General features: G+C 45.1%; 1 protein-coding gene across 1 annotated transcript in view; it reads right to left on the reverse strand.

Moving 5' to 3' along the window:
* The window catches only part of LOC126458458 (transforming growth factor-beta-induced protein ig-h3), a 319,649-nt gene extending 297,744 nt beyond the window's left edge, over positions 1–21,905 (reverse strand). The window contains exon 1 of the mRNA XM_050095528.1: positions 21,610–21,905. Coding sequence (XP_049951485.1) covers positions 21,610–21,808 — 199 coding nt within the window. The 5' untranslated portion in view covers positions 21,809–21,905. The remainder of the gene's footprint in view (positions 1–21,609) is intronic.
* Positions 21,906–22,119: the final 214 nt, after the last annotated feature.

The raw sequence follows: 22,119 nt of genomic DNA on the forward strand, positions 1-22,119 counted from the left end.
AAATTTTATGTGTTACCATCTCTCTCCCTCGACGATGGATTCTCTTTCCATATGCAGAGTATACACCGAAGTGAACGCCAATGTATTTTGAATTCTGTGCGGGACAGGAGGTCAGAATCAAGAATAGGACATACTGGTGCAAAATGACGTCCCGATACTCCTGACCTGTTATAGTTCCTCTGGTGTACGTGCACCAATCACAATCCCACCCCACCCCATCGAACCACGACCTCCATACAGGTGCCTTTCAAGGACATTAAGGGGTTGGTATCTGGTTCCTGGTTCACGCCAGATGAAAACCCGGCGAGAATCACTGTTCAGACTATACCTGGACTCGTCCGTGAACATAACCTGGGACCACTGTACGAATGACCATGTACTGTGTTCCTGACACCAGGCTTTACGGGCTCTCCTGTGGCCAGGGTTCAGTGGAATGCACCTTTCAGGTCTCCGGGCGAATAAACAATGTCTGTCCAGTCGTCTGTAGGCTGTGTGTGTGCAGACAACTGTTCCAGTGACTGCGGTAAGGTCCCGAGCAAGGCTACCTGCAGTACTCCGTGGCTGTCAGCGGGCACTGATGGCGAGATATCGGTCTTCTTGCGGTGTTGTACACTGTGGACGTCCCGTACTGTAGCGCCTGGACACGTTTCCTGTCTGCTGGAATCGTTGCCATAAACTCAAGGTCACACTTTGTGCCACACAGAGGGCCCGTGCTACGACCTGCTGTGTTTGACCAGCCTCCAGTCGCCCTAGTATTCTACCCCTCATAACGTCATAAATATGTGTTCTTTGAGCCATTTTCAACACAGAGTCACCATTAGCACGTCTGAAAACTTCTGCACACTTACTCGCTGCACCGTACTCTGACATGCACCAACACACCTCTGCGTATGTGGACTGCTGCCAGCGCCACCGTGCGACGACCGCAGGTCACATGCACCACATGGCCATACACTGTAGTGATTTAAACCCGCAGACCGCCAACCAGAGCGTTGTTTCACCATGACTGCAGGTCACATGCACCACATGGCCATACCCTCAGGTGATTTAAACCTGCAGACCGCCAACCAGAGCGTTGTTTCACCATGTAACAGTATGCTTAATTTATGAGCATGAGTGTAGTTACCTTTGAGATTGGCCTTGGTGATTTAATATTAGTCAAGAATGCCTTTAAAAAGACACAGACGCCACTGTCAAGACACCACTGAGTTTCAACGACGTCGTATATTTGGGGTACGACAAGCTGAATGTTCCTTCTGTGATACTGCAGAAAAGCTTGGCAGGAATGTAACCACTGTATATGATTGGTGGCAGAGGTGGTCACGAGAATGTACGGTCGCAAGAAGACCGGTCTCCGGACGACCACGTGGCATTACCGAGATGGAAGACCACAGTGTAGCTCCGGTGTATCGTTCTGCTTCTGCAGCAGCGATTTCTGCGGCACTTGGCACCTGAGTGACACAACGAACTGTTGCAAATCGGTTACTTCAAGGGCAGCTCCACGCCACACGCCGTGTAGCGTGTATTTTACTGACCGCAAACCATCGCCATCTGCGATTTCAGTGGTGTCAGTCGAGAGTTCACTGGGACAGGGTGGAGGACCGTTGTGTTTTCTGATGAAAGTTGGTTCTGCCTCGGTGCCAGTGATGGCCTTGTATTGGTTAGATGAAGGCCAATTGAAGGCCTGTAACCAACCTGATTGTGTGCTAGACACAATGGACCTACACCTGGAGTTGCGATCTGGTGTGCAATTTCATGTGATAGCAGGCGCACTCTCGTGCTTTCCCTCGCACCCTGACTGCAAATTTGTACGTCAGTCTGGTGATAAGACCTGTTGTGCTGCCATTCATGAGCAGCATTCCAGGGAGTGTTTTCCAACAGGATAACGCTTCCCCACATACCGCTGTTGTAACCCAATACGCTCTACAGAGTGTCGACACGTTGTCTTGGCCTGCTCGATCATCAGATCTGTCTCCAGTCGAGCATATAGGGGACGTCATCGGACAAACAGCGTTAACCGTCCATGTACTGACCGAACAAGCGCAACAGGCATACAACTCCATCTCTCAAACTGACGTCTGGCACCTGTACAACACAATGCATCCGCAACTGCATGCTTGCATTTAACATTATGGTGGTTATATCGGTTACTAATGTACCAGAAATTCACATTTGCAATGACTTACCTCACGCTTACATTAAACTGTGATCTTGCAATATTAATTAGTTAAATATATTACCTAGATAAATATATTTCCAAAATTTCACTACTCTACATTGATTATTTTTTTATTTTGCGATTTTTTTCCGCCAGTGTATTTTAATCTCTCTGTTGCTCATTTGTTCTTGGCTTCCTGTACAGACGGCTATGCGCGGAATCTTACTGGCCACATTATCCTAAAACCAGACTAATGTTTCAGCGTGTAATGTGGCGTTAAGGAAGTAAGCTCTTCAACGTGGTGAGGAAAAAGGGCAAATGGTTAAAGTACGAGAACATTAATGGGTATAGAGCTTTGCGATATTGTCGGCGGCGCAGTTGGTGGTTGGTAATTACAGAATTATTTTTATAAAATGCTTTATTTTACCCAAGTTTAAACAAGACAAGAAAGTTGGGCATATTTAGTCTCCATCGTGATGCTGGTGTTGTCGCCTAGAAGCTACGTCGTTTGTTATTCCTCCCAAAGCCAGCCACCGTGACCGAGCAGTTCTAGGCGCTTCAGTCCGGAACCGCGCTGCTGCTACGGTCGCAGGTTCGAATCCTGCCTCGGGCATGGATATGTGTGACGTCCTTAGGTTGGTTGGGTATAAGTAGTTCTAAGTCTAGGGGACTGATGACCTCAGATGTTAAGTCCCATAGTGCTTAGAGCCATTCCTCCCATGATTGTTAGTATTACGCAGCAAACACTAGTTGCTATAGTTTAATCGTTATAGTTTCCACGTTCTGCGTATGGAACGTTCGTGTAACATTACGCGGTTAAGGAAAAAATATGGATAACTATGTGGTCTTTCTTGTGATCTAATTATTTATTCTCCAATCTGTCATTTGATTTCCTGCATACACATAAATGTGTTTTCACTCATAGGAGAGATACAGTAAAAAAAAAAAGAGCGCACAAAAGAGAAAACTGAGTACATTTACCCGCACAGGCGGACAAGAGTACGAATTCAATCTGGCAAGAGTTCGCTCGTGAAATTTTTCAGCAGCAGTCACGTAGATAACGTACTACATCTTAATAATCCGTTCAACCCGCTTTCCACCATTCATTATATTTATCATACTATTCTCAGTCACCACAAATGAATCCTTGGCGAATGCATTTTTTTACGCAATCATTCTGAGCAGCTACGAACAATTTCCTTTTCGCAGAAAGAGTTTTTTTCTGTTCTAGAAGATGGTTTCCTTCCCCCCCCCCCCCCCCAGATATCCGCACCCCCATCCCCTTCCTCCTGTTTCTGTTCGAGAACATTGTTCACGGTGTGAAAGAGAGTATTTTACAATTTTGACTCCCCCGTTTACTTTTATCAACAGAAGACAGTTTTTGCCGAGTGCATATCAGAAATTCGCGAGTGCCCTGGCACGCTTGCATTAATGGACTCTAGCATTCCCAAACGTGTTCCTGGCTGGGTTTCCTTCACTGGACAACTGTTTCTAGCCGACGTGATCTACAGTTTCGTGTCTTGCTGGAACTCGAGAAGGGACAGATCCCCCGCCGAATAAACATTATAGGCATATACCCATAAGTAAAGGGCTTTTGCTGCCCCCTCTACTGTTGCCGTCCGGTACCAGGCACTTCCGAATAAACCACTGCAAACGCATTGTTGGGCTCCACCACACGATAGCTGCTACCACATCGACAATGGAGCAGTTAGCTGTAGACTTACGGACCAATGCAATAATGTGAGCTGCAGTGATTCGTTAACACCGCGTAACCCTTTGACTACCATCGGGACGTATGTGTTACAGTCTCATACTTACAGATTGCACCTGTAAGTTATGCTATCCTCGAGTTTCATTGTTAACCATCGGTTCCGTATTGTCGCATCGAATTAGTTCGCGCCTGCAGACAGGCAACCCACTCAAACGATTTGCAAAGCGGGCTACCGTCGCACCTCCCGGACACATCCTGTGAATGAACTATACCCTTATATTGAGGTTTGAGTCACAAATAAGCCCGTATTGAGCACCTGTAACGTGAGTGACAAACTTGAGAAGAGGCTCTGTCCACTGATGTGTGTGTGTTTTCTGTATGTTTCGTAGTTTTTGCGCAATCGTTTTATGAAAACCAGAACGTACTTATGAATAAACCTGTTTGTCCTGCCACCCACCCCGTTGGAACATGAAACGACGGAAAATATTCGTTTTATATTGTTACATCTGTCTACGACATTAATTAGAATAGCTACACACAACGTCTCTGAAAACAATAGGTAGTCAAAGGGTTAAATTACTATTGATTCTAACAAAAACTTACTTAAATACCACAGAAAACATTAGCAAACATCTGGTTCTTATGACTGCTATGATGGCTAGCCATTGCCAGCTTCTTTCCAAGTACAGCTAACACAGAAATAAAATGCATACTCTTAGACGATGTGTACTTTTCACCGAATTTCGCTAATACATGATGTGGGTATAAAATAACGGGCCCATTGCCATAAAACACATTATTTCAAAACCAAACATATTTAGTTACTTTCACCCTCAATATAATTCCTTCTTCTATCCCGACAATGCTTATGTGAATTTTCCACTGGTGGAAACAGTGCTGGAGGTCTTCTACTATGAGCTCCTTGATGACACGCGATACTTTTTCTTTTATTGCTTCAACGGACTGAAACCTTATTCCTTTTAATGTAGATTTGAACTTGGGCAATATATAAAAGTGACATGATGCTAGTTCACGCAAACAAGACTGTTGGTCTAACACTGGGATGTTGCAATTCTCTAGAACCCTCTTATCAGACAACGCAGTATGAGCCGGTTCAGTGTCTTGATGCGGAACCCACGACTTATTCTTCCACAATTCGGACCTTTTTTTCTTATGCTCTCACGGAGTTGAGCAAGAAGCTCAAGGTGGTATTGCTGATTAATAGTCTGACCGTCGGGAACCCACTGAAGATACACGGTTCCACGAATACTGGAAAAAAAGATCATCACTTTGAATGTTGATTTGCTCATTCGAGCTTTTCCCGTTCTCGGTGAGGTCAGCCCTTCAAGCGCATGGGCTGACGCTTAATTTCGGGATTACTTGTAAAAAACCAAGATTCATCTCATATTATCACTCTTTCCAAGAAATTACGGTCGTTTACAATGGTATTCAAAGTGTCGGTACAAACATTTTCACGAGTTTCTTTTTGTTAGATCGTGAGAATTTTCAGCACCAGTTTCGTACAACTTTTCTCATGTTAAGATGGTTAATTAAACTTTACTAACGCATTCTTAGTCAATTCCTACAGTTTCAGCAATGGATCGTATACTCAACCGACATTCGGGTCGACTCAGATAACCTACTACTCTTTCGATATTATCATCAGTGCTGAAGGGCGTCCCGGGCGTGAGTCATCTTCAACGTCTTCTCGGCCACCTTGGAAACGATTGAACCCATCAGTAACTCGCGTACGTGATAAAACATCCCGGCGCCAAATACTTCTTTTACCAGCAGGTTTTCCTAGTTTCACGTGAAACTTCACGAGAATTCGTTGCTCTATTATTAAACTATTATTTTTTCAGCAAGACAAAACAATAGCTGTTACGCAAACGATAGCCACGGCTGCAGTGATTTGTCTACAGACACCAGAGATGCCGCGTTTTACTGAATCCTTCACAGCTATTGGTCGTTCATCTTTGGCGCATGTGTACTTACCCTGGAACAGCACCATTCGCGTTATTTTATAGCCATATCTAGTATATATTTTTGCGAGGAGGTAAATGGCTCCGCGAGTAGGAACTGTAGCGCTTGACAGAATCATGAGAGTAAAAGGAAAGTTTGAGCGGTGTAAATGTGTGACAGACGCCTAACGGTGCTTCAGCTGATGAAACGGAACGCTTTCTGCGCACGCGCCGGTTTGGCATGTATTCTGGCCTGCTGTGAGAGTGTGTAAATACTCCTGTTGCGTTTGTGTTTATGGAGCTAGGCGAAGGAGGTGTGTGAAACGTGAAACCAATACACAGTGCATGTCATTGAGTAAGCGTCAAGAAGGGGCTAGCCTGAACATGTTAGCTATATCACGCCAGAATACGGGTTCATAATCTAGTTGCGAAAATATTTATTCTTTTCCATTATTTCATTTTTTCCGCTTTCTCCACACCAAGTGATTCATCGACCAAGTGCTGGGATCGGATGCTGAAAACGATTTCGCGCAGAATGCTGTATTTATTTATCGGTATCGCGGTTCCGGTCAGTCAAGGCATCTTGGTGGAAATGGTACAATAATTTAACAGGGTTAAGTGCGAATTTGAAGTCTCATTGTGCGCCTCAGTTGGAAAAAAGAAATAAAAGCTAAGTATTCGTGTCCTGTGGCGCACAGGATGCTGGGAGTGGCTCGACTGTGGTTTTAATGTTGCTGACGTTCTTTTGAAGTGATGCAAAGGAAAGACCGGAAATCGTTATCGTCCAATGCAGGGGTTGCCAAATTTTTCCTTTGGCGGAATACTTCGAGAATCGAGGTACTCTGATGGAACACCTTGTTTATTTGGAAGATTAATAATTTTTTTTAAAAAATGAGAAAAACTTGAAACTTCCTGGAAGATTAAAACTGTGTGCCGGACCGAGACTCGAACTCGGGAGGTAGGAGACGAGGTACTGGCAGAAGTGAAGCAGTGAGGTCGGGGCATGAGTCGTGCTTGGGTAGCTCAGATGGTAGAGCACTTGCCCACGAAAGGCAAAGCTTCAGAGTTCGAGTCTCTATCCGGAACACAGTTTTAATATACCAGGAAGTTTCATATCAGCGCACACTCCGCTGCAAAGTGAAAATCTCCCCAGGGTGTGGCTAAGCCATGTCTCCAAATTCAAATGGCTCTGAGCGCTATGGGACTTAACATCTGAGGTCATCAGTCCCCTACAACTTAGAACTACTTAAACCGCCGGCCGAAGTGGCCGTGCGGTTAAAGGCGCTGCAGTCTGGAACCGCAAGACCGCTACGGTCGCAGGTTCGAATCCTGCCTCGGGCATGGTGTTTGTGATGTCCTTAGGTTAGTTAGGTTTAACTAGTTCTAAGTTCTAGGGGACTAATGACCTCAGCAGTTGAGTCCCATAGTGCTCAGAGCCATTTGAACCACTACTTAAACCTAACTAACCTCCATCCGTGCCCGAGGCAGGATTCGAACCTGCGACCGTAGCAGTCGCGCGGTTCCGGACTGAAGCGCCTAGAACAGCTCAGCCACCACGGCCGGCTACAATGTCTCCGCAATATCCTTTCTTTCAGGAGTGCTAGTTCTGCAAGGTTCGCAGGAGAGCTTCTGTGCAGTTTGGAAGGTAGGAGACGAGGTACTGGCAGAAGTGAAGCTATGAGGACGGGGCGTGAGTCGTGCTTGGATAGCTCAGATGGTAGAGCACTTGCCCGCGTAAGGCAAAGGTCCCGAGTTCCAGTCTCGGTCCAGCACACAGTTTTGATCTGCCAGGAAGTTTCATATCAACGCACACTCCGCCGCGGAGCGAAAATCTCATTCTGAGAAAAACTTGTTTTAGTCAGTGATTACTCTAATTGTAAACCGTAACTAATAGCAGAGATCATAATAAAATTTAAAAAAAATTTGTTAGCTTCGTCAAAGTGTCGAAAAAAAAACGACCTGTGATTAACAGATCTTCGTGGAGCACTTTTTCATTTCCACGAAACATGCTTTAAGAAGCGCTGGTCTAATGATGCGTCTTTCATGTGGCCTCCTGTTGTAGCTTAACGAAAGTCAGGCCTTGTAATGGTCGCGTTTCCATCAAAGAACTGTTTTAGATTTAGTAATACGTCCATGTTACTCATGAAACTTGACCTGCAACGGATTATTTAAGTGCGGACAGCTTACAGAGACGAGTACAGGTTTTCTGATCCGTAGACAACGGGCATCAGAAAGTATATACCCACTTTGCAGAAGTCGAAAATGTGAACTGAATGCAGTAGTAACCGAGTAATTCTTTATTTCAGTCTCGTATGTGAACAAATGATGTATTCCATGGAGAGGCTCTTGGTTGGGAAGAAACAATAAAATTACATTGGGCGCATGAAGTCTTAAGCTGTATAAAATATTGTAGTGCAAACTCTGTATTTAACGCGAAATCCTTTACAGTAACCAAACTCAGTAGTTAGTCGATGCACTGAGTGACGTTGTGGTATACAGGAAGCAGAAGTTCCTCCGTATCTCGTGTTATAATTAGACGAAACATCGGAGCACAATCTGGTGAACAAGTGATATACAATTATAGCGTAGTTCGTCTCTTTACCTTGAAGATTAGTTACGACGATGAACATTGCTTTCATTAAGTTACTTTGCTGCGGGCAGGCACCACAGTCGTAGAAAATCTGTGGAATGGTAACGTTTTCCACTACTGACCGGATCAGCTATTACGTCAGTTTCAAGCGGTTGTGTAAAGGCCTAAGCAAAAACCTCAAAGGCATCCAGCCACCAGCATATGGCAGGCATACTTAAAATTTGCAAGGAGTCATGTATACAGTCGGTATAAAAACAATCGCAGATGAAACGGGGAAACCGCCCAGTGGGAGTAAACTCTCATAAAGCAAGCTGTCATAGCACCGGAAACCGTGTGACAGGCAGTTAACACCAGCAATTAATTGCACGTTAATGCGCTGTTGTAGTTCGTGTGAACACGAAAGCTCCAGTCACAAAGGTGGTAATTGACAGCTCGGAAATGTTAATCTATCTCACTACTTTCGGAGTCAACGAGAATTTTCTTAATAGTCCGTTGTGCAAGCACAGACATTACCGTTGATGTACACAAAGAAGTTACTTAAGTGTCTATAGATTAACCAGGTAGCAGAAACCATCACAAAGACGCTAATATTGCATTATATTCATTCCACATGCTGTTTCATACCACTTGAAAATGGCTTATTAGCCGAAACTGGCCAACAGTGGAAATAAATAGAAGTAACCACTTCACGCTTTAGTTAAAGACATTCAAGCCATCTGCCTTGGAATCAAGTGGCGTGTGCAATTCGTATACACAGTGGGGTCCGCCATCTTGTTTAGGAAAAACAGATATTGAAAACTCGATGACGCAATATCTTCTGGCGTATTATAAAAAGGTCCGTGTACATCAGCTAGCTGGTGACGTATGACGCCTCGAGGCACAAGAAAGACCACACACCGTTACGAAACGATGGAAAATACGCCCGGCCCTTTCTGTTTCCTTCGGGTCTCTCAAGGATACTTCTCGCTCATTATAGAAAGTAGTATTTTGAAATTCGAAACAGTTTGATTATACGACATTAAGTCATATTTTCTAATAGCTATTCCTAATATGTATCTTTTTAGCAGTCTCTCTGTATAATTTCTTATCGTCTTATTACAATACGCGCAGTATTATCGCAAAACAGCTCGTGTGTAGCCGAAACGTTCAGTTGGTTTTGTGTATCTCCAAATGGCTACTATTTCATCATGTAGTCGTTCTCCAGAAAAATATCTTAGAGACACGCACCACAGATACAGTACATTGCCACTGCAGATCAGAAAGTTCCGTGTTTCATGCGGGTCGCTGGTGGAGCGACTCCTGAATGAAACAGAGAAGCTTAGGCCGGCGGTGCTGTGTTCGAGGTTGGAGACCTGTTTCGCATTGTTTTAAGTCGGTCGTCAAAGCGCACGTTACCTTTCTTCGTAACTCACAAATACACTGCCTTCCCTGGCGCAAACAATCCAGAGTATTACTTTGGTTACATCACAAACAATGTGATGACGCCCCTCAGTCCAGGTAGCTACGTTTGCTTCAGAATGATGCTGCATGTATTCACATAACGTTTACCTCTGAGTAGCCGGCCTGGGTGGCCGAGCGGTTCTAGCCGCTACAGTCTGGAACCGCGCGACCGCTACGGTCGCAGGTTCGAATCCTGCTTCGGGCATGGATGTGTGTGATGTCCTTAGGTTAGTTAGGTTGAAGTAGTTTTAAGCTCTAGGGGACTGATGATCTCAGAAGTTCTCACAGTGCTCAGAGCCATTTGAACCATTTTTACCACTGAGTAAAGCCTCAAAGTTACTATCACCACGCTTCATACAAGAATTGCCCAAATCATGAAATTTGGCGTCATTCTCCCATGTGCGTGCGGTTTCTTCTACCTTAGTCCTCATTTCCGATCGCGTTGCTCTTGTGCTATTAGTTTTTGCCAATTGATTTCCTATTTTCCAGTACTCAGACAGGCGGCTTCTATCACCCGTCTCCACTAAAGCACTATAAACTGGCATCGTCATCAATAAAGTTTTCAGGTAAGCGAGCAAGATAGCAAAGAGGCGAAGGCATTGGACTAAATTTCGGGCGAGTAAAGTGACAATAAGAAATATCTACGGCGACATCTAGCAGGAATTGCAACAGTTGACCTTCTTCCTGCTCAAAACCATTCTACACGAACAATTTACGAAGTATTTTACTGATACGTTCATCTGTAGCATGTAAAGAGCCTGGGTTTTCCTGTTGCTAGAAGTCATTCTGGAAAACCCAACGGAAGTTTCTGAACTTGTTCGTGGCAGGTGAAAGAAATACAAAAAAGTGATCGACCTGCTTCTCCTGAAAATAATACTACAAGACGAGACTTATCCAACGAAACATTCCATTACTGAAAACTAGATCATTCTTATTTAACTTCAATGGCGTGTCTTCTTCTTGAGGTAACTGTTTTTAGATTTCGTATTTCTCCTTTATCTACAGTGTGGCGTAGTGCAAATTCTACAGGCGCGATTACAGTTGTTCTTTCACAGAGTTTCGCTCGAAAAAGCACTGATATGAATCAGAAATCTGACACTACCTCTCCCTCTTCTCTTTTCTCTCCTCCTCTTTCGCCCCTTCCTCCACTTGGATGTTGGTCGGCTCTGTTTCTGCCTCTGAAGTCCAACACAAGCTTGTAAGTGCGAGTTTGCTGGAGAGCTGTTATCAGTGACTGAAAAGAGTACTTCTGTCGGGGATGACTGATACTCGGAGAACTACCCTTTGGAAACTAAAATCAAACAGCCTTTCATAGACATTAAATGTCACTCTGCGTGTCTGACACCGTTTTGATTTCTTCCACTTATGGTTCTTAAGTAAGGTCTTTTTTTTTTTGGGACATGACTAATGCTAAACCTACACCATTACCTTCGCGAGAAAAAGATGGCGACCCTTGTTATAGTACTCTTTACTATCTCTACAATCTTTGGTAATAGGTGTAGCCCACTGTGGAAGGAATTGGTTAGGGTTGTGGATATATGAGTCATCAATGCCTAGTCACCCATGCCTCAAAACTTTCGAAAGGGTAGCCAGGCTGCATGGATGTCGCCTCTGACGTTTTGCAAGTTGTCACACTTGATGCGAAATCTACTACGTGCATTTCAACTCCAGGGGCTGGGTGCACTGTTATAGATAATTAATTCTGAGTTACCTTTACTGCAAGCAGTAACAGGTTGGTACCAATGGGCACTAGAACTGCCATAGGGGGAGACTGTTCTTATTGTTACGGTTCTCATTAAAATTAGACAAACAAAAACGATATGGTTTTCTAGCAGCTTTGTTTATATGTTCAAATCCAAAGTATCTGTGCCCTTTACGCAAAGACCCATTTCCACGTTATTAAGGAACCTCCGAACAACGTAATCTCTTCTGTCTTAACTCCATTCTTTTTTTGTAGTTCTCTTGGAAGATATTTTGCGGCCCACGATGAACGCCGCACGACACATTGTTCGCATAAAACCAAGTATGAGTGATTGGTGTGACCAGACAAGTCCTTTCCAGTTCTCTATGGCCCACTGTTGGTGCCACTTGGCCCATTGTAATTGGGTGACAGCGTCGGCAGGAATGAGCGAGGGTCTGTTGCACGCATTTCTACTTCAGTTATCCGCGTGACACAAATCTCTCCAGAATACGCATTGAGAAACGGGGCGATGGGAACCAGCGGTCTGGTACTGTAGCAGTTTCTATTTATCGAGAAAGGAATTTTGTGGACAGTATTCTTGACACACTTCGGCGGTTGCCAGACCGTTACGATAGTCTTTCGCCCGCAGTGCTGACGTGAATTTCTTGCTGATGACGGAGTTTGCCGCTACCCGTTAACTGGAATAATAGACGCGGCGGCAAAAAAGCAGAAGTTCCTACTTAACACACATGATGACTTTTGGGAGGCCGAAGCCAATCAGTCACTTCTCACACTCCGTCATACGGCATTTGTCCTCGCATTAAACGTGATGAATGGAACAGACGCTACACTCAAATCCTTATGGCCATTATGTACACTAATGTCCATTTCCCAAAAAGCTCCACTCTGTGTTACAGAGTGTACAGACCAGTCATTGCTCAGGAGTTGTAGCTCGGTTTGATGAAAACTGAGGTCAGGAAAACACCAGAGCAAGAGATATACGATCAGTATGCCTGATAATGAAGTATTTAGTCTCGAATCGACCTGAACGATTACTGGTGACATTGAGAAGCTGAATCAAGCATCCCACGAGGCACTCCGCTGGATCGAGTCCATCAACATCCGAGTGTAGTGTGAGCCGTTTTAAGACTTGTGTACTGTACATGATTTCACGTGTTTATTTTTATATATATTTCTTTGTTTTGCTAAATGTGTATTACTGTAATTGAAGCATATAATAATAACAATAACAATAATAATAATAATAATAATAATGACTGGATGGGTATAAAATTTGTTTACGTGCTATTCAAAAGTTTTGGTATCAAGAACTGCCAGGCTTTTTTACTCTCCGTTGGTGATGCTATTAGTTTGCAAAAACTAACAATCGCTCACCCTCGGGAAACGTTAGAAAATTATACAGACGTCTAGAAGCCAATGACTTGAAATCTCGCTAACGTGCAGTGTGAATTTCGAAACCGTGTTCTTTAGAAATTATGAATGAGATTCGTCACCTCTGCTCTAAAGGTCAATTCACAGTGGATGACAACGGAACTTTAGGGAACGGGAGGGAAACATCACCGTCAAATAGCGGCGAGTTCACACTAGACAGAACGTCAACACAACGTCACGTCACTTTGCCTGGTACTGAATCGTGAAAGTGGCGTTATGAGACTCCGACCATCTTGCAAAAAGTGAATATACAGGGTGTCCCCGGAGGAATGGTTAGTGTTCAGGGCTATGACAGGAACAATCGTTCGTGGCAAAAAAGTGTAGTAAACATGTGCTGTAAAACGCATACCTTCAGAGCTATGAGTACGTCATCATTTTCTACGCTCTGAAACAAATTCTTTATACTGCAAGCTCTTTTCTTTCGATATTTTGAGAGGCGGTGGAAACAAGAAAAAAATACGTAGTATAAATTGGCTGTAAAGGCATTCCTTAAGAACTACGAGCATTTGTTCAGTGGAAGAGATGTGTTGCTTCCTGTCATATCTCTGAATACTGACCATTCTTCCTGGGACACCCTGTACACAACTACGGAAGTGACTGGGATTTTGAATCAACGATGGGATTTCTAAGATAACTGGCAATGATAGTTTATTAGTGCCAAAGAGTGATCCCTACGGATGTCTCTGACAAAGATAGAACGGTGAATTTTCCACAGTGTATGAAGTTGACTTTCCGCTGTTCGAAAGTCTTTTTTAACGAAAATTTTTTCATCTTTGTCCTTATTTTATACACTTCTGGCCATTAACATTGCCACATCAAGAAGAAATGCAGATGATAAACGGGTATTCATTGGACAAATATATTATACTAGAACTGACAAGTGATTACATTTTCATGCAATTTGGGTGCATAGATCCTGAGAAATCAGTACCCAGAACAACCACCTCCGGCCATAATAACGGCCGTGATACGCCTGGGCATTGAGGCAAACAGAGCTTGGATAGCGTGTACGGGTACAGCTGCCCATGCAGCTTCAACTCGATACCACAGTTCATCAAGAGTAGTGACTGGCGTATTGTGAGGAGCCAGTTGCTCGGCCACCATTGACCAGACGTTTCAAATTGTTGCGAGATCTGCTGGCCAGGGCAGCAGTCGAACATTTTCTGTATCCAGAAAGGCCCGTGCATTATCCTGCTGAAATGTAGGGTTTCGCAGGGATCGAATGAAGGGTAGAACCACGGGTCATAACACATCTGAAATGTAACGTCCAGTGTTCAAAGTGCCGTCAATGCGAACAAGAGGTGACCGAGAGGTGTAACCAATGACACCCCATACCATCACACCGGGTGATACGCCAGTATGGCGATGAGGAATACACGGTTCCAATGTGCGTTCACCGCGATGTCGCCAAACACGGATGCGACCATTATAATGCTGTAAACAGAACCTGGATTCATCCGAAAAAATGACGTTTTGCCATTTGTGCACCCAGGTTCGTCGTTGAGTACACCATCGCAGGCGCTCCTGTCTGTGATGCAGCGTCAAGGGTAACCGCAGCCATGGTCTCCGAGCTGATAGTCCATGCTGCTGCAAACGTCGTCGAACTGTTTGTGCAGATGGTTGTTGTCTTGCAAACGTCCCCATCTGTTGACTCGGGGATCGAGACGTGGCTGCACGATCCGTTACAGCCATGCGGATAAGATGCCTGTCATCTCGACTGCTACTGATACGAGGCCGTTGGGATCCAGCACGGCGTTCCGTATTACCCTCCTGAACCCACCGATTCCATATTCTGCTAACAGTCATTGGATCTCGACCAACGCGAGCAGCAATGTCGCGATACCTTAAACCGCAATCGCGATAGGCTACATCACAACAACGTTTCACCAGGCAACGCCGGTCAACTGTTATTTGTGTAAGAGAAATCGGCTGGCAACTTTCCTCATGTCGGCACGTTGTAGGTGTCGCCACTGGCGCCAACCTTGTGTGAATGCTCTGAAAAGCTGATCATTTGCATATCACATGATCTTCTCCCTGTAGGTTAAATTTCGCGTCTGTAGCAAGATATCTTCGTGGTGTAGCAATTTTAATGGCCAGTAGTGTAAATAGTGTATGCTTTTCATTTGTCCAAGTATAGTAAAACTTAATAATTTTTGGATTGCAGATATGTGTTCTCGTTCAGGATATAGCATTCAGAGGAATAATGGCCAACGGCCTTGCCGCAGTGTTAACATCGGTTCCCGTCAGATCAAGTGAAGCGTTGTCGGGCTTGGCTAGCACTTGGATGGGTGACCGTCCGAGGTTGCCGAGAGCTGTTGGTAAATGCGGTGTACTCAGCCATTGTGAGGCCGATTGAGGAGGTACATGACTGAAAAGGAGCAGCTATGGTCACGAAAACGGCTGGGAGAGCGGCGAGCTGACCTCATGCCCCTCGATATCCGCATCCAGCGACGCCTGTCGACTGAGGATGACACGGCGCTCGGTAGTTACCGTTGGGCCTTCATGGCCTGTTCGAACGAAGTTTAGGTTTTTTGTTTCATAGGAATAATATCCGTCCACTCCTGCATGCTTCTCAAAGCATCACGAAAATTGATCTTAGTGCGTTGTCTGTGGTGTGCCAGACTGGCATTGCAGCCCTTACACCTGCCTAACGCGAGCTGCGCGCTACCACAGCACACCATGCGAACTGACTTAAGAGGCCCAGCTTGCACCACTTCATGCTGTATAACCTCATCCAAACCGGGAAGAGACTCTTCCGTCTTCTTCACCACAGTGCTCAGGCACTATTACACATCTCTTTTACAAAGAATACACATCGTTGAATCGCGTCTCACGTTGAGACTGTGAGCCGCTCCAGGGCTCTAACCAAGATACGTGACTTCCGTGGCAAGTTTGCTAGTCGAGTACGCCTCGCGTTCAAATCTTCAGTTTGCCGAGCACTTTCCCCAGTTTCTTCCAAACTCTGAATGTCTTACTGTATAAAATTTTAATTTGTCACGCGTGCTCAACGCATTAATGGATCATCGGACAACTGTAATCAATAAAGTGATGAGGATTTGAATTTCCTAGCAGTGTAAAACACAGGAGAATTCTCTCACCACCTCAGCTGTCCGAGAACATCTTCCCATACAACAGAAAATATTTGCCTGGTTTCAAGTCACGGTTCCCCACACAGAGCTAATATGTCACAAAGTTTCATTATACCGCACACATTGCTGCAGAGCAACAGTTGCATTTTGGGAAGATGCTGCTATTTTTAGATTGAGAACTACCTGTGTAGTAAAACATTGCCCGACGCCTGTATAACGGTGAAGCTACAGAAAACAGGAGATTAAAACTGTGTGCCGGACCGAGACTCGAACTCGGTTCCTTTGCCTTTCGCGGGCAAGTGCTCTACCAACTGAGCTACCCAAGCACGACTCACGCCCCGTCCTCACAGCTTTACTTCTGCCAGTACCTCGTCTCCTACCTTCCAAACTTTACAGAAGCTCTCCTGCGAACCCTGCAGAACTAGCACTCCTGAAAGAAAGGATATTGCGGAGACATGGCTTAGCCATAGCCTTGGGGATGTTTCCAGAATGAGATTTTCACTCTGCAGCGGAGTGTGCGCTGATATGAAACTTCCTGGCAGATTAAAACTGTGTGCCGGACCGAGACTCGAACTCGGGACCTCTGCCTTTCGCGGGCAAGTGCTCTACCAACTGAGCTACCCAAGCACGACTCACGTCCCGTCCTCACAGCTTTACTTCTGCCAGTACCTCGTCTCCTACCTTCCAAAGGCAAAGGTCCCGAGTTCGAGTCTCGGTCCGGCACACAGTTTTAATCTGCCAGGAAGTTTCATATCAGCGCACACTCCGCTACAGAGTGAAAATCTCATTCTGGCTACAGAAAACACATCACCTAATGGATACCACATAGAATTCCTGCAACGTCATTTTCTCAGTTTGTTTCACCGTAAATGTGCGTGCAAAAAAAAAAAAAAAAAAAAAAAAAATTGCGGTACTGGAGACTGCAGATTGTCTTTACTGCATTATGATGAACTTGTGAGAATATGTCTTTTTCTTGCGTAAGGCAACGGCACAAAAAAATTTCATTATTATGCTGGACGGCTACGATAGTCTCTTGTACTGTTAGCTGTCCTGGAACGTCATGCCTCGATTGGTGGACTGTGAAAATGTCCAGTAAACGGAGAGAAAGTTTAAGATTGCTATTCGGGGTGACTGATGCGCCGAACTCTCCTGGCTGTAAAACAGTGCTACAGACAGTGATGAATTTCTGGACGTACGTCAGTGTTGAACGCCCTAACTCCTGCCATCCTTCCTCATCCCCCTCCTCCTCATTATCGTAGCATGTCGTCGTCGTCACCAATATCGTTAACGTCACGGTAATGTAAGAGAGGGGTATTTTTTTTCTGTGAGCTGTTTAAAAATGGTTGTTTAAAAAACGTGGTCCATATTTCTACACGAGGTAGTATGGATAAAAACTAGAAGAAACGTCCCTGTAATGATATGTTCGGAAAAAATATCTTTTGCGATAAGGCTCATTCTTGTCCTCTCATTCCAATCTGTCTGTTACGTGGAAGCCGACACTGTAGGCAGTGCTGCGTGTGGTTACAACGCATCCTGACACTTCCTCCGCAGCGAATGATGCACTGTTTCAAATACCCCTGCCTCCGTTCGAGTTGCGCCACATGCATTGGTCACACGCTCCTGCAACGTCTGCAGTCCGTCGATGGGCTGGGCATGCGCCAATTCCTTTAAATGGCCTCACAACCAGAAAACTAAAGCATTCAGGTCCGCTGAAAGGGAGGGACCTCCTCGGGCAGCCCATCGCCCATCGAACGTTGCACAGAGGTACGGCGGCATGATCAGCGGAGAATGGGGTGGTGCCCCGCCGTGTATAAACCTCAGTCGTTTTCTTTCAGCAAGATTTACGTTCTCCAGCAGCGCTGGTAATTCATTGCACACATCTATGAGACACATCGCCTACTAATCTGTCTGCAAAGTGTACGGTCCTAAGAGTATTACCGACAATTCCTGCCCATACGTTGACGCTGAAGTTTCACCTCCTTTGATTGCTCGAGAATTTTCGGACGCCAATGGCCATCTTCAGGTTCTAAAACAGCTGCCGTGTTTCATTCTAACCACTGAGGAAACCAGTGACAACATATGTGATGCTTGAGAGACTTCTGTGCAAAATGTGTATATAGAACTGCATAATATATGTAATTAATTGGAAAAAAAGTAGCCTATGGTACATGGTATGCTTTCTGCTTAAAGACCAAGTGTTCAAAGATGTGCTATTACTTCCATTAACTCCAACCTGTACGAGAAGATCATTTTGTACGTCAGGAAGAATAAAACTTTTAGCAGATTTAAGGGCACTTAACTGGAAATAAACAAAAATGGTATCTATACATAAAACGAACAGAACTGCGTCCGCTAGCTTCTTTCTGGCCACTGCAAATACAAGTACATTTTAAGATCTGATTTTTTTCGTAACATTAACTTGTAAGGTGCAATAGACACCTACACCCTACCGAGCCCACGTTATTAAATTCTTGGGCAACACAGACCGATCTATGAACGTAAAAACTTTGTTTGACATTCATTCACAGACAGCAGAGAAACAATGTTAATGTCTCAAATTTAATTTGTTTCATGTGTTGTGTGAATTTTGAAGTCACAGATAAGGAGGTTGGACAAACATCTGGAAACACCATGAGAAATGCATGCTTGAACATAAATGTAGATACTAGTTAAGGCTACAGGCTGCGCTGATGTATCTGATAACGAATGGCACATGTGCAATATTCTCCATACGTTGCAAATGTCAGTCATGGTCAGTTCTGTGTAGCTGTCAGTGCATTTATCGGTGCTCAGTGCTTTTGAAACTGGCAGATTTTTGGTAATCGTATGGACGGTACATCTGCAATTAAGGTAGCCGCAGGGTTTGGTATTTCAAGAGGCTCCGTATCGAAGGTTTATATCATATAAAGCGAAAACGGTAAACCTTCCTCCTCTAAGTCAAAGAGGAGTTGAAAGTGTTTGTTGAGTGACTGTGACCGAACTCGCATTGAAGAGGATTGTGACGGAAAGTCACTGCAGAACTGAACGTCGCACTCGTGAACCTTGTCAGCACCAAAATAACACGAAGGGGGCTCCGCACACACGGAACTGCGGAGCGAGCTGCAAATTCCAACGCCACTCAACAGTGAAGCTAATACTCGTAACAGGAAGACGTGGTCCCGAAGAGTCTTTTCACACTGTTCCCAAGAGTGAAAAATGGCGCGCGTTCGGTGACGATTTGGGCAGCTATAACGTGGTATTCCATAGTTAATCAGGAAGGTTGCACTAGAGCCAAGAATCACACGATCATTTTGGTAGATGAGGTACATCCCATGGTATTGTGATGTTGCGTTCCATCGCTGCAGGATCGCTGATCACACAGCTCCCGTAATCCAGGGCCGGTTCTATCAGCACGGGGCGAGCTGTAGCATCTCGCCTGGCCACCAGTCACCAGATCTCTATATTATTGAGCCTTTGTGGTCTGCTTTGGAGAGAATGGTGCATGATCGCTATCCACCTCTACTATCGTTAACTGATGATGAGGTCCCATACTCCGAGGGGCGTAGGGGACGATGCGGGAGACCCGCACCGCCGTACTAGGCAAGGTCCTAGTGGAGTTGGTTTGCCATTGCCTTTCCCTGACCCCGCCTGGAATCGAACCCGGGACCCCGTGCGCTGGAAGCGAGAACTCTGCCGCAAGACCACGAGCTGCGGACTCGTTAACTGAAGGTGCTACTATTTTGCAGGAAGAAAGGTATAAAGTTGCCTTGAAAATCATACAGGATCTGTTTTTACCCATTTAGAGACGTTTGAAAGCTGATTCGATACCATCGGTTTTCCTACACCGTATTAGGCATGCTAATTATGTTGTGTTTTTTCAGTATACTGCTACTCCGTGTGTTGCAGCAATAACAAACGTCTCTGCTATTGAAACTTCCTGACAGATTAGAAATGTGTAGCGAACTGGAAGTCGAGCCCAGATCTTTGCCTTCCGCTTTCCGGGTGTGTCTGGAAGTTACAAAACACCCCGCTGCAGAGGGGAAGATCTGTTCTCCATCGACAGAGCTGTGTGCGAGAGATTGATAAGACGTGTCACTGTCGTAGATAGTAGATATCTTTGTAACACACCTCAGCGCAATAGCCTTCTAGACGTTCAGTGCTTCTACCACATAATTTCATCAGACGTTTCACTTCACAAGAAATCTGTCACATTTTGGGTGTTGTCACCTGAAAGTATTGTTTTTTACAGCAGCTGTTGTAGTGTTGAAATGTCGATAGATTATGCAGCTCGGTACATAATTTTGTAACTTATTTCAATACACAAATGATCGCATTTGTGTATTTTTATTTGTAGAAGACCGGTTTCGATCTTTTAAGAGATCATCTTCCTCCACGCCTGTACAGATGGGCCTGTTCCACGCCAACGGCTCCTACGGTCATCAGGGTCTATAAGATCTGATTAAGATCTCTTGGAAGGTCGAAACCGGTCATCTAAAAATAAAAATAAACAGCTTAAATGCGATCACGACTGTGTGTACTGAAGCAAGTTTTAGTATTATAAAGACCGCTGTTTTTGCTGAAATAATAATCCAAAAATTTTTAAATAATTTTGTGCTGTGCAACCACTACATTTGTGAAAATGTACTTTTAAATAGTTTTATTATATAGTTTATGTACTTTGGTGGCTGACAGATAATATTCTTTACGGCAATAGGCTACTGACATTTTTCTGTACCACTGTTTTGGCATTTGGTCTCTAAGTGCATCCAAATTATAGTGAAACGTTTTAATGCAGACGCTTTTAATGTGGAGTGTAACAGTGCTTCCCCGCCCCCCTTTCCCCTCCCAACAAATCTTGGTTGTGGTGACAGACTGATTAGTAGCGTAAACTGAGGTCTAGACAAGGATAGGATGTGAGAATTTCATCTTGAGTTGGCAAGACAGTGTATGTGAATGCGAAACAGAAGTTGCCGTAACAGTTTACCGTAACTCGATGTGTACAAGCGCGCCATATTTCGCGCACTTTTCGTGCTAAAATGTAACTTAATTGCAGAAAAGCTGTGTTAATTAACATTCTGACGAGTAGTTTGGTGCGTATTGTATACGCATATAGTACATTTACTACGAAAAACGCCATAATATAAATCTTTTCAAATTTTATGTCTAGTGTGCCTGAAGACGAATTTGTAAGAAAGTCTGTGTATGTGTGTGTGTGTGTATGTCTATGTGTATCTCTCTCTCTGTGTGTGTGTGTGTGTGTGTTTGTGCGCGCGAGAGAGCGCGCGCGCGCCATTGGTCAGTTCCTGTTTTAAGGAATAAATATGCTCTCAATATTAATGTTTTAGATATTTCATAAAAGCGCAAAACCTACGTTGAACGTCTTCATCGTATGTCTTCAGGAATGATGCTTACCGGCTCGTAATAAGTTAATACTTGTTCCGAAAAACTGGAGAGTAGTTCGGTGCGAGTAGCTGTTGCGGAAGCCATCAGGAATGCAGACGGAACAGGTGTGTGCTAGAATGGAATCTGCATCGCCGCCGCCACTCACCTGACATGTGCACGTTGTCGTCATTGTTGAAGACGAGCCACAGCGAGAAGAACCCGTCGACGCCGTAGCTGGCAGTCAGCTCGCCAGTGATGCCCGACGTGTCGGGCAGCCGCTGCGGCTCGGCGTCTGCAGCGGCCGCTGCCGCCAACCACGCCGCGCCCAGCAGCAGCGCCGTCACCTTCGGAGACCACATACCCATCGCAATCGCCCCTGTACGGTTCCCGCTAGCCCTTTCCTCTGCCAAAGCCCTGCGTGCCAACCGATCGCCTGCCAACCCACGACTGAGCGGCCCGTGCGCGTCCCACTAACTGCTCGGCCGGCCGCGGGCTCACCAGCGCCGCCACGCGGACCGAGCCGGCAACTAGCGCGGCTGCCGGCAACAATCGATAGCGTGTCGGCTCTCTCGACCGCGACCCGCGCCGCCGCTGTTGTAACCGGAGCCAGCAGCACGCTGCCGGCTGCATGCCGCTTTCACCTGTCAGCCGCGCGTGATTTCACAGGCCGTCACAC

The sequence above is a fragment of the Schistocerca serialis genome, chromosome 2 (genome assembly GCF_023864345.2).
Source record: "Schistocerca serialis cubense isolate TAMUIC-IGC-003099 chromosome 2, iqSchSeri2.2, whole genome shotgun sequence".
In the NCBI taxonomy this organism is placed as follows: Eukaryota; Metazoa; Arthropoda; class Insecta; order Orthoptera; family Acrididae; genus Schistocerca; species Schistocerca serialis.